The sequence below is a fragment of the Simochromis diagramma genome, unplaced genomic scaffold, assembly GCF_900408965.1.
Source record: "Simochromis diagramma unplaced genomic scaffold, fSimDia1.1 OVJJ01000501.1, whole genome shotgun sequence".
NCBI lineage: Eukaryota > Metazoa > Chordata > Actinopteri > Cichliformes > Cichlidae > Simochromis > Simochromis diagramma.
The window spans coordinates 5,335,483-5,351,179 of NW_024387320.1; the positions used below are offsets into that span (position 1 = coordinate 5,335,483).

General features: G+C 41.9%; 1 protein-coding gene across 3 annotated transcripts in view; it reads left to right on the forward strand.

The window, feature by feature from the left end:
* Positions 1–3,924: 3,924 nt before the first annotated feature.
* The window catches only part of dachd (dachshund d), a 93,502-nt gene continuing 81,729 nt past the window's right edge, over positions 3,925–15,697 (forward strand). For 2 of the 3 annotated variants that reach the window (XM_040005334.1, XM_040005333.1), the window contains exon 1: positions 3,925–4,738. In XM_040005334.1, the coding sequence (XP_039861268.1) occupies positions 4,182–4,738 (557 nt within the window). In that variant the 5' untranslated portion in view covers positions 3,925–4,181. The remainder of the gene's footprint in view (positions 4,739–15,697) is intronic. The other variant, XM_040005332.1, reaches the window with a different exon arrangement.

The window sequence follows — 15,697 nt, forward strand, 5'->3', positions numbered from 1 at the left end:
ATTCAATTTTATTTATATAGCGCCAAATCACAACAAAAGTCGCCTCAAGGCGCTTCATAGATACAGAGAAAAACCCAACAATCATATGACCCCCTATGAGCAAGCACTTTGGCGACAGTGGGAAGGAAAAACTCCCTTTTAACAGGAAGAAACCTCCGGCAGAACCAGGCTCAGGGAGGGGCGGGGCCATCTGCTGCGACTGGTTGGGGTGAGAGAAGGAAGACGGGATAAAAGACACGCTGTGGAAGAGAGACAGAGGTTAATAACAGATATGATTCAATGCAGAGAGGTCTATTAACACATAGTGAGTGAGAAAGGTGACTGGAAAGGAAAAACTCAATGCATCATGGCTTTATACATAAAAGAGAGGTCAAAACTCTTTAAGGAAATCGTGAAAAAAAGTTTAAAGAGTTTCTATGTCTGATATCTGAACGAGAGCAAAAAAGTTTCAATTTGCTCTCATATAAAACAGACAAAAAGTAACAAATGCACAGATGAGAGGAGCTGAGAAAGAGTTGTGCGTGAAAAATGTAGTAAGTAATACCTCATTTGCACTCCACTGACTGGTTAATGAATGAGCCATTGTAGGTCAAAGGATCATATTTTGCTCTGTGAATGAAAAGTAAGGGCTTCTGAACAAACACTCTCTGATAACTCAACAACTCGACAGCAGGTCTTTCTACATGGAAAGACACTGATGCGGACTGTGCCGAAAATTATCACTCATCCTCCACCATCAGAAAGTGCTCTCTGACATCCCCCCGTTCACCCCAAGTGGCATGTTTGTGTTGGCCGATGTCTATGGATAGATGGGGTCAAGGCAGTATAACCTTGGAGAAAACAAATATTCATGATCAATAAGAGTTTTATTCCAAGCATCTAAATGATTCTTATGTCTGAAGCTGCTTTTCCTCTGCTTATTTGCCCATGCGGAAAAGCACTTTGAAGATTTATGCAGACGGGGTAAAAGGACATTTTAAAAGACTACACAGTATCACTGCTTTCAAATGTCATGTAATCATAGGTTAGGGGAGAGTGCTGGGCACCGAGAGCTAAGTGATGTTACAGATAATGAATTGCCTCTGAAATATAATACATCGTAAGTATGATTCTTTGTTCCCAGCTCTGTACACCAACTCTGTACAATTAAAGTTATTTATCTTTCTCGTTTTTTTTAAGTTCATCAATTATATTGTGATACACTTAATGTCCATAAGAGGATGATGTATGATTGGTCTAATTATTTCTTATTCACCATGCTTTCTAAAGCATATCAATTTTGTTAATACCATGTAATTAAAACACGTCAGCGCGCTACAAGTTGCTGGCTGTATTAATGACTATGAAAATTATTTTAATTAAATAGCCAATTATAGAAAAATCCTAACCATGAGAATTGACATTTAAATGAATTCAATTTAAATTGCTTTTCAACATTGTTTTATCAAAGCTTTATGGGGTGAATAAATTATTACATCAAACAATATACTGTGTCATTGATCATACACAAGTCCTGTCCCATATCCATACATTTTCAAACACTTTCCTGATGCCATTCATCATACGGGGGGGGTGATTACATTTTGACATAGTCATTTGTTTACCGCAATCTCATCCACATGTACTCTACTTCTGTGTACTTTTAGGAAAACTGTGTTAACTGTTTATGTTACTTAGTTAACCAAATATTAGGCCACAGAGAACTCCTTTCATGGGGCTAATTTGAAAGTGTTTCTCCAAGCTGCCACTACTTAGGTCAGCAACGCCTGAGGAAAAAGTCGAGACACTTCTTTTTTTTTTTTTTTCGAGACACAAGTAAACTTTCTAAAAACCATTTCTCAGAAGCTGAGAAATGGCTTCCTTTGACATTGTGTTAAAATACATGATTTCACATCAGGTAAGGATTTCACTTTTCACCACTTCACGGATACGTTTTTGTGCTATGTGGCTGTTTTCGTAACTGGATACAGACACATCCAGTCTGTTTAAAGGGCCTTTGTATCTAAAACATCATACACATCCGGTGGTGCCTTTTAATACCTATTAGACCACTCAAGCTCATATAGTTTCCCTATTTTTTTCTGCATACTCTTAATGAAAGTCATTTTTCAGACATTACAAGCGCCATGATTTGCAGTTAACCCATGCAAACAAGAGAAATAGTGGGCAAACTGTTGTGACATTCATTGTATATAATGAAATCTTAATATGGTGCATATTTAAGTGAAAGGTTAGCAACATAAAGGGCAAATGGATTGCCTGGCAATGAATTTTAAGCAGCTATTGATTTTACACTACAAGCTACCTCTTCCCTGAATGATAATTTTGAAATGGCACACTGCTTATCTTAAAGCTGATCTAACAGGACACAAGGAATACACAAAATATTAAGGCAAATACAGACAGATAAGCAACAATCTTTAAGATGTGCAATACATAATAAGTGCTGATGTGCTCACCAGAATGAAACTAACTGAAATCCAACTAATGGGAAATACATTTGTCTCAAAAAGTTTGCGCAAACAAAATAATAAAGCCGTGACATATATGTATAGTATACTTTATATCATTTATCTTACAACCAGTTTGATATTTAGAAATCTCGGGTAGTTGGGAAATGGATTACAAAGAATTTTATAGTGATGTACGCAGTATCCAAATGTCCCAGGAAATCAATAATGGCCTGCCATCTTTTAAATAAAATAACGTCTGATTTAAAATAATCCGTACATGATTTAGTGCCCTGCATAAACTGATTGATTTGTTAGGAAAGGCAGGAAGTCGGGTTTTCCACCTCATGATGTACCTTAGTGGTTGGAAATAAATGTGTAGTTAAGTGTATATGAGCTGCAGCAAGACACTTGCACATGGACTTGACCCTGCACATTTCTGCAGTGCTGTTATTTTCCTCCTCTCTCTTATCTTTCTTTCCTGCACTTCCTGGAGTTTATGGCTTTGTGTTCTTACCGGGTTAACTTCAATAGTTCAGTTCTAAAATATTATAATATTGTTTAATATTTTAAATCTTTCATTTCTGAGGTTTTACCTTTAAGTGCATGAACTTTTTAACCCCTAACCTACATGACATTTTTTTTAATATTCACCTGACTCCTGTGAAAAGTATCATGGGGTTTGAGATGGACAGTACATAAAACTGAGTGGATGCACTTAAAGTGAAAGATGATATAAAGCTGTTGGAAATCAATCTTTACTGTCTGACTTCAATTTGCAAAATTACCAGAAAATATGCTACCTTTATGTAATCTATACATTAACTTTTTAACCCCTAACTCACATGACAGGGTTTATATGTGTATATATATATATATATATATATATATATATATATATATATATATATGAAAGCTTTATATGCAATTAACTGCACATATTTCTTACAAAAAAATATTTCACAAGACAAAAAGTTACAGCCACTTTGGATGTGCACATAAAAAGACCAAACATCCTTCCTCACAGATGGAGTCGGCTGAACAGTGATTCATATTGGCGTGCATTCTTGGTAAATATGACAAAAATTACCAAAAATAACGTGCGAATTAAAAGGGTTTTTTTTTAAGCATTTGAGGGGTTTTTTTTAATAAAAAAAATATTGTTTTAGTATTTGCACGAAAATGAAAGCAAAAGTTAAAAAAAAAAAAAACATTACCCCAATCTTGATCGCCATAGGTGAAGTGAGCTTTGCATTAATGTTGGCAAAAAGGGATTTAAAAACTATTTTTTTAAACATACGCTTTTCTTTACAACTTCTGATCCAGCATAAACGTATTTACTTTGGGCAATGAAATCATTTAACAGACGTGAAACGTGCGAGCAGTGGCCGGAGCCCAGTTATCTGCTCTTCAAAGGCTCCCACTGTCCCCTAGCTCCTCCCTCTCTGTACCGTGTGACAACAACAACTCATCCACAGAGCGGAGCTGCACTTTTCAGCTCATTTTCCTCCTGTCATTCCTCCTCCTATCTTTGATCATTGTCCCGCCGCTCGCCCCCCTCCCCAAAAGAAAAAACCCTCACTCAGCACGCCTTTTTTTCGGTAGCTCTTTTTACTTTCCAACTTATCTGAGGAGCTAAACTCTCGTGGATTCTTTCATTTAGGGGTATCTCGGCAGGCTGGGTTTTCTACTTTGAACTTCGGCTACTCTCTTCCCCTCTTGTAGGTGACCATGGCCGTACCGGCTGCTCTGATCCCACCAAACCCTCTGGTCCCACCGCCTCCAATCTCGACTCCTTCCGCGACGACGTCCCCGCCGTCGACAACTTCATCACCATCTCCATCCCTGGCCCCCCCATCGGGACCCGGACAGAACCTGTTCAGATCAGAGCTCCTCGCAACCAGCAGCCCGGGCATCCCGACCCCAACCGCGGCTCTCCCCCCGAGCAAACCCGTGTACTCGACCCCGTCGCCTGTTGAAAACATACCGCAAAACAACGAGTGCAAGATGGTCGAGTTGCGCGGTGCCAAAGTCGCCTCTTTCACCGTGGACGGCTGCGAGCTCATCTGCCTTCCTCAGGCTTTCGACCTGTTCCTGAAGCACCTGGTCGGCGGACTGCATACGGTCTACACCAAGCTGAAGCGGCTCGAGATCACGCCGGTGGTGTGCAATGTGGAGCAGGTCCGCATCCTCAGAGGGCTCGGCGCCATCCAGCCCGGCGTGAACCGCTGTAAACTCATCTCCAGAAAAGACTTCGAGACCCTGTACAACGACTGCACCAATGCGAGGTTAGTGGCGAGCTCTGTTGTGGATTTTCCTTTTTCTTTTTGGGGGGTTTAAATGTCCGCACACACGGCCGTGCGTAAAGGCGCAGGAGCTAGAAAGGGGGAGACATTTTGCCTTTGCAAAACAAGCGGTCAGAGTCGTACGATTGTCTTAGCCGAATTTAATAATTGATTCCTACAAGGAGTGTGTGAAAATGCGCGCGTGTGTGTGTCAAACTCCATCCCAAACACCGAGGCTGGTGTGTTTGGGCAGGAAGAGACCGGCGCACTTCACCAGTGGTAAAGAGAGAGGGGAAAAGTTAAGTGAAAGTTTTTTAACACGTGCAAGGCAAAGCTGTGTCGTGATGGATAGCCTGTCTCCCTCTGAACAAATGAATCGATAATGTAGGCTACACCCTGGTTGAGTTTCACAGTGCTGTTGAATAAACTTTCACTATACAGCTGCCACCACAAAGATACAACTACAAATAAGAGCCTCTCATCTTTGCTTTGCTTTTTTTTAAAACTCCAATTTCTGTTTAATTTTAGACAGCTTTTAGCTCAATTTTATTTTTTTAATGACTAAAATAAAACTAGGCTATGCCTCATTATATGTCCTTGCCACAGGGGGTAGCATGATTTCAATTAGAACTTGAGTTTTCAGACAGTAAACAAGAAGGAACCAGAGTATTAAAAAAAATAAAAGGACCAGCTTTTTTCTTGTATGATTTTTTTCACCCCCCTTTAGTATTGATGACATTTCTCAGGGAGGTTACAGTGCACTAATGGAGGAGCTTTCTTTTCTTTTTGCACACTGTAAGTGCTAAGGATAATTCATGAGAGCACTCAGTTATCTGTCTTAATTAAACATACTTGATTTCACTAAATCAAATGAGGCAAAGGACTACGAGTGTTTAAATAAATACATTAAACCATTTTGACCCATTCAGTTATTTTTGGAGTTTTTTAAAAAATATCTTAAAATCAGTGTGATTTAAAGCAAAGATCAATATTTGATTAAAAGCCTTTAAAAAAATATTATTGTCCTGTTGCTCCTAGCTTTGATGTATCGCTCAGTCTCACAGGATGGTTCAGCCTGGTCAAATTTACCATCTTACCTGTCAGTATGATTGATTCCATATTGATCTCCTGGCTCTAGAAATGAGCTGGAAATGCAAATATGATGGAAAGGCTCACATCAGTTGGGGAGGGGGAGTAGCAATAAACACTTTTGAGTCTCAGTTTTTAAAGCATGCATCCTCTTTTTTTTTTTCCCTTTTTTTTTGTCCCCTCCAGAAAAAACCCCAACCGTGTGAGGTCGAACTTAATTCAGAGTTTCGGATGCAGTGTGCAAATATTCACACAGACGCGTACACACAAGTTGCTGCGCAAGCATGTTTTTTCTTCTTCTTCTTCTTCTTTATTGCCATTAAGAAATCCACGAGTGTTAACATTTAGTATATTTGAAGCCTCAAAGTGTTGCTGTATCTAAAAAGGTACATGTGGGCAAAAAAACAGCAGAAAAACAAACAAACGAAAGAAAAAAAAAATCAAATAGCACGCACAGCACTGGGAGGAAGTCTGAGAGTGATGTTATTACAGTGACGAGGCTGCTTCTCGTGCACTTCAGATGTTTAAATTTATGTTACAGCATTGTGTTGCAGTCTATGCTATCAGTAAACACCCCCCTTTTATTCTCCCGTATAAATATGCTGCAGTCTTATGTTTCCATCCCACTTGCAGTCGTCTCAAAACTCTCACCTGTGCACTTTGGCGCTTAAGCTTCATTTACATAAAGCGTCAAGAGAGCAGAGCCCCCCCCCCCCCCCCAAAAAACAACACACACACACACACACACTCCAGACACGCACACACACACACTCCGCAGAGAGAAGCATACAGTGCGGTGATCCTCCTCTCAAGCCTGGCGTGGGGCTTCAGGTGACAAAGTACGTGGTTGAACTCTCCGGGTTGTCAATGGGGGGATGGCCAGCGATGGGGTTAAAGGATAATGCAGTGCCTCGCGTCGCTTTAATGACGCTAAAGTGCTGGGCTATTACAGGCACATGGACAGGACTGTAATTGTCTCTGAAAGCAGCCAGGTTCTCCCTGTGCTGGGCTGAAATCAATCACTCAGACCCGGCCTGCCTGCCTGCCTGCCCCATTTGGAGAATTACATCATGGAAGAGCGAGGCATCCGCTGGATAAAAGGCTTCTGTTACTTAGAAAGAGTTTGATTTTATTTGCGGGGATGTGTGCTTTGCTCTCCTTGTCGTTGAATAGCTAGTGACAAAATGATCGGCCCGAGTCACGGGGACGCGGGTTGCCCCGTAGGTGAGAACAGGTCCCCTCTCCGAAGTATTTGCTCTCGTTTTATTTCTTTATTTGCTGTTTGTGCTCTCTCCAGATAAAAAGACGAGTTCACCGGTTAACCCGCTCAGGTTACACAACAACAGCCCGCTGCCCGAGATAGTTTAGCTTTTCATCTCTCCCCATTACCACGATGTCACTACTCTTTTTATACAGTGGCAGAGTGATAACAATGAAGTGAATAATACTCCTATACAATGGGCCCTACTTTTTCACATGCTGTTTTTCCCCCCTCCCACAGTCTATTGTGCTAAAACAACACTCGTCTCATTTTGTACACAGTGTGAATGTGAATAGCATCACAGAGCACCACTGCATCCCGCTGTTTTAGTTTTGATGTGGACACAAACAAGCTCCAACCAAATTGTTCCCCACCATGCTTACTTTAGCACAACTCAAAAAAAAATAAAAATAAAAGCAGAGCTGTTCACAAAGGCCGTGTTGGATTTCCCCCCCCCCCCTTTTTCCTGTGTTTTATTAAAAGATTTAAATAATTAGAATTCATTTTCATTTAAAGTTCTTAGTTTTACAGTGAGTGTTTAAACTGTGTCTGCTTACCCTGTAGTGATTATTGCTCATCTTTAAAGACACTCGGCATATAGCGATTCTCGGCCCCTTCATTTTCTTAAGGACTCTCGTGCCAGATTAGCCATGTTCGCTCTTGCGCTCTTGCTCCCATACTGATGCAGGTTCTGCCATCTCATTCCCCCCCACACACACACACCCCCACCTCCTAACCCACCCCAACATTATGACTCTGGCCTCTCCAGGAGCCCTCTGTTTCAGCTACTTGTTTTCCTTTTCATTTTCCCCGCGGTGGGATGAAAAAGGTTCTTATTGCTGTGTGACACTTGAACTCTCTGAAAGGTTATTATAACACGGAGGGTGGGGCGGGAGCGGGACTTTGGGGGGGGGGGGGGGGGGGTTGATATCGCATATCTCTCATTGGTGTGCTTTGTGGAGGCAAGGCTATCCGATGCTGGGGCGCAAGAAATACAGCAGTTAATTGACAATCATTGTCTACCTCTGAAGGTTAACCACACGCCCCAGACGATGTCCCACCGCTGGGAATGCGATGGCTTTTTCACTTACATGCTCCCCTTAAATAGATTTTTACCTGCCTTGTTTCAGTCGAGCAGATCCTCCTCCGAAGTGTCGCGAGTGACAGGTCACGGCGAAAGCCCCTTTTTCCTTTAACAAATGCGTCTAATTGATACTGATATGACAGCGAGTGCTACGAGAGCTATCACCTCTCTTGTTCCTATTTCAAGAGTGTTTATGCCTAAACACACATATTTGCAAATGACGGTAATTGTTTTGTTTAGCGCTCAGTGTGAGCTGCCACTGAGGGTGCCAGCTTGTCTCTCTCCCGCCTCTCTTCTGCTGAGCTCTCTTATAATATATTTGTTTTCTACAAGGCACGGATGTGTTTACAGGTACTCAGGGGAGATTTCTGGATTCCATTCAAATCATTCCCAGTCAGAGTGGGTGCCGAGATACCCGTCACCCAGCAACCACATCCAAGAGGGAGCCTGGGCGATAATAACTTCAAAAACAGAGTGACAGATGCCTGATTAGAGAGAGAGAGTGAGAGAAAGAGAGGGAGAGGAAGAGAAAGAGAGAGAGATAGAGAGAGATAATGGTATACAGAGCTGTTTAAAATACAAATCTATTGAACTGCTTTCTTGAAAGCCAAATTGGCCCTCATATTGTGCTTTGCTACTTTATTGAAGTAAAAAAAAAGAAGAAGAAGAAGCATTTAAGGTTCTTTCTCGTTCTTTCTCTGCTTTTTTTTTTTGCATTTTAATCCTTCAGTGGGGCTCTGCTAAATTTGATTAGGTACAGTACATGTGCTCAAGTCAACTGTGCAGTTGGCAGATGGTGGCAAGGTGTTTTTTTTTTTTTTTCTTTTCCCGCAAAACAAATAGTCTCCTTGAAAATCAGAATTGCTTTATTGACTTGACATTCACTCAATTGGAACAAGAGCAAATTAAAACATTTTTTTTTTGTTTTTTTGGGGAGAAGGGGGTCCACGGAGAAGCTCAGTTAACAAAAAAGTTACATTACATCAAGTCTTCACTGCTTTCTGGGATCGTATTTCTATAGCTTTAAATGAAGTGGGAGGCAAGATTGTCGAAACCACAGATTTCACTTGTTAGAGAGGCTTTGTTTGACACTGTCTAATGTCATTTGTGGATTTAGAGGCTATTTGCATGGCAAAGAGGCCTGTATTGTTAATTTGCCTGTTGGACGCATTAGTTGTCCATGCTCCTGCCTTATTTGCATGCCTTTACTGGAACAGCAACAGCAGTTTGAATTACCAATTAATTCCTTTGCGAAACGAAGTGGCTTAAAATCTCAACGCCGACGTCCGTCAGGTCTTTCTGCATTGATCAGCGCGTGAAAATGATTTATTTGCTACGTTCCTCAACCATAGACATGCATTAGCTTAGATTTTTTTTTTCCCCCCTAGACTTAAGCTGTTTAAAATCTCTCCATCTATCCACGAGTAATCTTGCACATTAAGCTCGGTTTGATTTTTTCCTGATGATTTCTTTCACCTGTGAGTGATTGTCTAACACGCCAGCAATAGATTTTGGGTCATGCTCATTTCCATCCTCCTCCGTCCTCGGTCACAGCTCCCCAGCCCGTCTTTACTTACGAGCTCTTTCGCATTACAGCGCATTTAGGGAGCACAGCGGAAGTCACAGACGCTCGTACCAGGATGTTAAATGCTACTGACAGAAGTTAGAGGGAGCAGATGAGATTTCCTGATTGGAGGAGGAATGCAGGCCCGTGCCTGGCTCTGTCTAATATGGTCACATAGAGAAATTGATTTTCCTCAGAAATTAATTAATTTTTCATATAGCCCAAAGCTGGAGTTTAAAAAAGAGTGCACACTTGCTGGTTTCCTATTTTCCCTCTTTTTTAAAGAATTATTGCCTAATCATATTAATACTTTTGCCCCAAGGATGAAAAGATAATTGTACAAATGCATTTGGAAATATGTATCACTGAGTATTTATGATTAAATTATGCAAATAACTCCGCTCTCATCCTTCGTGGGCCCAGATTGTCTAATTAGGATTGATATGGCGAATAGATGTTGGGGAATCTGAATACAAGCATGTCCAAAGAGCAGAAAATTGAAAATGACAAGGCTGGAATCCTTAAAAAGTCTGTTGGTTTTTTTTTTCTTCTTCCCCCCTCCTCTCTGTCTAATTCAGCGTAGCTGTATCAGGAGTTAATTTTCCCCGGCTTCATTTCTCGTCTGAGCTGACAGGAAAAGGAATCCATCAGGGAAGCAATCTCAGATGGGATTCCACAAATTTCCTCTCCTTGTTTTTTTCTCCCCCTCTTCATTTTCGTGGAGGCTATCGGGGATGAATCTTCTCCTGAGTAAACATGCAGATGTTATTCCTCCAGTGTCAATGTTTTTGGAGCTCTTTTGCTCAATGCAGTACTCCTCCTTAATAATTGGAGGATATTAAGAGAAGAAAGTCCTCCAACAAAAAGCCCTTTGTACTTTTTTTTTTTTTTTGGAATTTCAAGTAATGCTCATCATATTATACAGCAGTTTTTTTTTTCATTACAGTGGGAGTAAGGGCTAAGAATCTGCACAAGCCGTCTTTTGTCCTGCATAGAGCAATTTAAATTAAATTTTCTTTTTTTCGTCTCTTTCGTTTTTTCACGTTTGATCTAGAATTGTGAGGAGCTGGTCAACTAATCATAAATGAATTTCATAACAAAGTTACATTTCTCAAATTCATGTCTAAATATGTTCAACATCTCTTTAAAAAAATAGGCACACAAAAGAATTGTGCCTCTAAAAAAAAAAAATCCTAGCAGGAATGCTTAACCGCAGACAGACAGCCACTCTGCAATGACTCTGCTATGAGCCAACAGTTACGTGTAATTTAACAACAGCCGTGTTCCTTGCTGGGCTCAGCGGTACATCACAGAGAAGAAACCGGGGAGGAAATGACATCGCTTTCCACTCTTTTTCTTCTTCTGTTGTTAGCTTCAGATGAACAGCAAAGCACAGGAACGGCTCCAGTGCCTCCAACAGTATCTATTAAAGGGCTGATTGTTATCTAATCTTTACCTGGCGCTAGCTGGAAAAGCCCTGAAGCTAATGACACTTGAGACTAGCAGCACATTCTACGGTGGTTCAAAGCATCTGCTCAGTCAATACCTTGCGATAAAAAAAAAAAACAAAACAAAAAAAACATCCCCACAGCTATTTGTGTGAATTTGAATTCACTTAGACACCAGAAACACTTTATGCAGTCAATTTGTTGCATTGAATTATAGCGAACAGTGTGCATAAAATAAGCTCCCTGTTGAGCCAGCAGGCTAGATGCTAAGCTTCTCTCATGGCTCTGGTTTTTGGAGTTTCAGAAACTCTTGGGGATCAGAGTCTGCAAAGAGGAAATGAAGAGTTTTTACAACTGCCACCCTTAATACATTAATAGGTCATATCTAGACGAGACATCTAACAACAGAGATTGATGTGAGGCGCTGCTCGACAGATTGCTCCAGATCTGTCTTTCAAAAGATGAGAGAGAAAGAAGAAAAAAATCACCATAAGCTCGCTAATAAATCTGCCCAATCAAAAAGTGGTTGTTTTTTTTCTATTTACTTAGGGTACCTCTATTCTCAGTTTCAGTTCTCGCCAGTTCAAAGTGAACCGTGCACAGCTCAGTGTGCTGTGAAACAATGAGGTCTGCAACTCTGGCTTTTATCCACAGAGAGAGCCACACCCAGAGCTGCTTCCTGACGCACACCTGTAGAGGTTATGAACGGGGGTATCAATATCTCCAGGTCAACACATTTTCATCTAACACTGACATCTCTCTCTGCCTCTCACCCCCTCACTCTCTGCCTCTGTGTCTCTCCCCTGTAAGCCTAGTGAGAATATCGGTGGGAGTCTTTATTGGTTGCGGCGCTTGGGTTTCTCTCCTCGCAGACTCAAATGTCACCGTCTCCCTGATGTTTCTTTAAAATCGCCTGTGCCACCACTTGCTGTGGCGCCTGGCTATTATTACCCGCCTCTTAAAGAGTGACAGTCGGGTCCTAAGAGACGTGACACAAACCTCTGTGGATGGAGCTGTAGTGCTGCGTCAAGCCAATGCTCCCGGCCAATCAGATAGCAGGAAACAGAACCACTGTACACCTGGTAATGCTTGTGAGTTTAGTTTAATACTTCATAATAAAAGATTTTTAAAAAAAGCAAGTTGTTCATCGTTATTGGAAACAAATACAGCTTGCACGTGATTGTGATAACTTCGACCGTCTGAAGCTGTCAAACTCTGCCCGTACGTGTGCTAATCCCTTGAAAGCGATGCGCTGCAACAGTCGCTTGTGTACGTTGCGAGTAATTCCACAGTAGTGCAGAAAATACAGTGAGACACGTTCTCTATGGAAACAAACATGGTTATGATAATAAAGCGGCCCTTGGCTGAAATGGTCTGTCCACATATATTAACCCTGTGTGTGTTTCGCATTAGGAGCGTGTGAGCGTGTTCGCCTCCGCGCGAGTGCGTGCTGGGCGCTCCGTTAGAGAGTGTATGTGTATGCGCGTGTGTGTGTGAGAGAGAAGGAGAGTTAGAGTGTGAATGTGAGAGACAGAGGGAGAGAGAGAGAGAGACACCCTCGCACAACTTCACATATGAATGGTCTTGTGTGAAAAGGAGGATGAATTGAGTCAAGCTGACATAGCATGCCAATAAGCTTTGTCTCATTTCCAATGCTGTATTCATTTGTGCCACAGAGAGATTTATTGCATGATTGACAATTATGAGAGGGTGACCTAGTTCTTTGTGACGGAACAAAAATGGTTTTCATCAGTTGCCTTTGCTGTCTTTTGCATTGTGTGTGTGTGTGTGTATATGTGTGTGTGTATGCAATGCTTCTTGGTAAAGAATAGGGATAGCCTCCGTGCACTCAGATACTTTCTCCACCCCCCACCCCCTACCCCCCCCCAACTATTGAAACTCATGCATTTTTCTAGTAATGGCTTCATATATTTTGCATAGAATCACATCATCCACTATGTCTGTCCCACAGCAGAAAAAAAATGAATTTCCTACCCCATTAAGCAATGTGAGCTGTCCAAATGGATCACGTTAAAGTGACATTTTTACGAATGCTCTTCAATCTCTAACTTTTTTGGGGTGAAAATGAAAAAAGAAAAGGAAGTAAAATTGTTGTAGCTGTGCTTCAACCTCCCTGGGCTGTGTTGTTTTTTTGTTACTTGATCACCCAAATCACAAATATACTCGTCCTCTTTTTTTCTTTTTTACTGTTGCGACTGTCAGTAAAAGGCCTTTATTTGTGCCACACGTTTACCGATTCCTTCCCTCCTTTATGGTTGATTCTACCTGTCTATTAGTTGTGTGTTTGTCTGTGTGTGTAGCTGCGTGCGAGTGTGTGTGTGCCCAGTCAAGCTTAGATTACTACGACTGTGAGGAGGAAGTCTCTGCTCCTCCTGGGACTCCTGCTTGACTGGCCCCACAAATGATACAAGCCAGGGTTTAGTTGGGAGTTAATATCCTGCAAAATTGTCCTGCACAGCCTCGGCAGAATGTGGATGATTAAATGACACAAGCATATCAAAAACATTTTTCTCAGACTAGTGGCTGTTAAGTGTCGCGCCGGTGCGGCCCGTCTCCCAAGGTTACCATTAAAAAGAAAGGAATATTCAGAGGGAAGTGGATGTCATTGAGCTTGTGCGTGTGTGTTTGCGCGTGTGCACCGAGCGGTTGCGTGCATGCTTTAGATGTTTCGTGTAATGCCCTGTTTGAGTGGTAATAATATCTCAATAGGATTTCAGGGTCTCATTGAGAGGTTTGGTAGAAGGTTGAGAGGACATATGCTAATTGTGCCTGAGAAGACTCGTCGCTCTCAGAAACATATCCCACTAGAGTTTTCCTTGTACACTGCACGCCAGACTTCCCCTAGTGACAAAAAAAAAGAGGCTTGAGGCTCCAAAGCGATCCATTTTATCCTTTCTTTTTCAAAGGATGCAATGCTTTGTTTTAACCTCCGCAGGAAAGGAGATGAAAGGCAGCGTAATAAAGCCGAAAGGTCTTTCTGTAGTTATCAAATGGCCTTTCACTCCTGACCTTTAAGATGCCACAGTAGGAACTGGAGACAATGCTAGAAATACAGATCGGATTTCAAAGATCAAACACCTCTTTGTATAGTTTTACTTGCGCGGAGAAGAAAGAACAACCTTTCGCAGCACATCATTTGAACTTGGGGAGGGGGGCGAAAAAAATAAAAACAAGAAAATATTTGGGGAAAAGAATGAACAGCCTTGTCAGCACCTGCACAGATCAAACACTTAAGAAGTTTAAGTAGCGCAGCGCTGAATTGAGTTTTGAGGCATTTCTTTACTTTTTTCTTTCTTTATCAGATGCATTTTGTCACAGAAATGGGCTTTGGATGACGAGATTTAGAATCACTTGAGGCTAATCTCTTGAGTGGGTCCGGATCTGTGAGTGTATAAACACGTATTTACAATACTCTTTGACGTGTAATGCTTTTTCCACAGCATAGCCATTTATTTTTCCTAGCAATGAACATTAATGACTAATATTATCTGAACCGATGCCTTCCTACAACAATTGTAGAGGCCAAATCAAAAGGCAAGCTTTTATTAATGCATATTTTTTCTGGAGTTGTATTTACTGAACTCGAAACTGTAAGCGCATACGCAATAATATAATCATCTGCCATTATCACGGACGCGCTACGGCGTTGTGGACATGTGATGCTGGAGGTTTGGGATCAGGTTATTTGAAATGACAAGCTGCTGCACTGCAGTGACAAGCCAACAATATCCACCAGCCCATTTTTTTAAAATAACAACTATAGATGGGCTGACTACAGAGACTGCTAATCATGCTCTTAGATGTACGGCGTTATCAGGATTCGTGATGGCACCCAGCATTCCTGTCATTCTCGACATTCTGCGTAGGGGCACTCACAATCTGAGCGCAGAGTGTCAGTGCCTGCGGACCCCGGAGGGCTCTGTGTGAGCGTCCCAGCCGAGACCCCGCTGGGCCGGGCCTGTTGACAGTTCTTTGGCACTGTTGTCTCAGCAGGAAGACATCAGTTGGAGCAACAGAGAGGCTGTGGATGAAGGCTGTCTGGTCAGCAGAGAGAATGGAGTTGGAGAAGATTAGGCTTCACCCACGGGTCATTGTGTTCCCATAGCAGGCCCGAGCCCGACGGCCCCGGTATTGTTAAAGGGAAAGGTCAGGTCCAACGACCAGGCTAAGCCTATTAAGCAACCCGCTCGCCTTCTTCCTGGAAACCTGACTGTGCTTTCTCTTAACTACTGAGCAGGGGGAAAAAATCAGCTTTGAACAGCTGAGGTCGGCCATATCCTGATGTGAACTGGAGACCGCTGCTAATTGAAAAGAATATTACGGTACACTGTTATGGAGACATTGCAATCAGGCTTCTAACACCAGGCAGCAATTTCATACTGGATGTTTCATTTTCTTTTTTTCAAAGTGCCACTAATTGTCTCACAGAGCCCTCCAGTTGGTATGCTGCGAGGCACACGTGTTAGTCGGCTGGAGGTTTGCTGACAGATCCTAC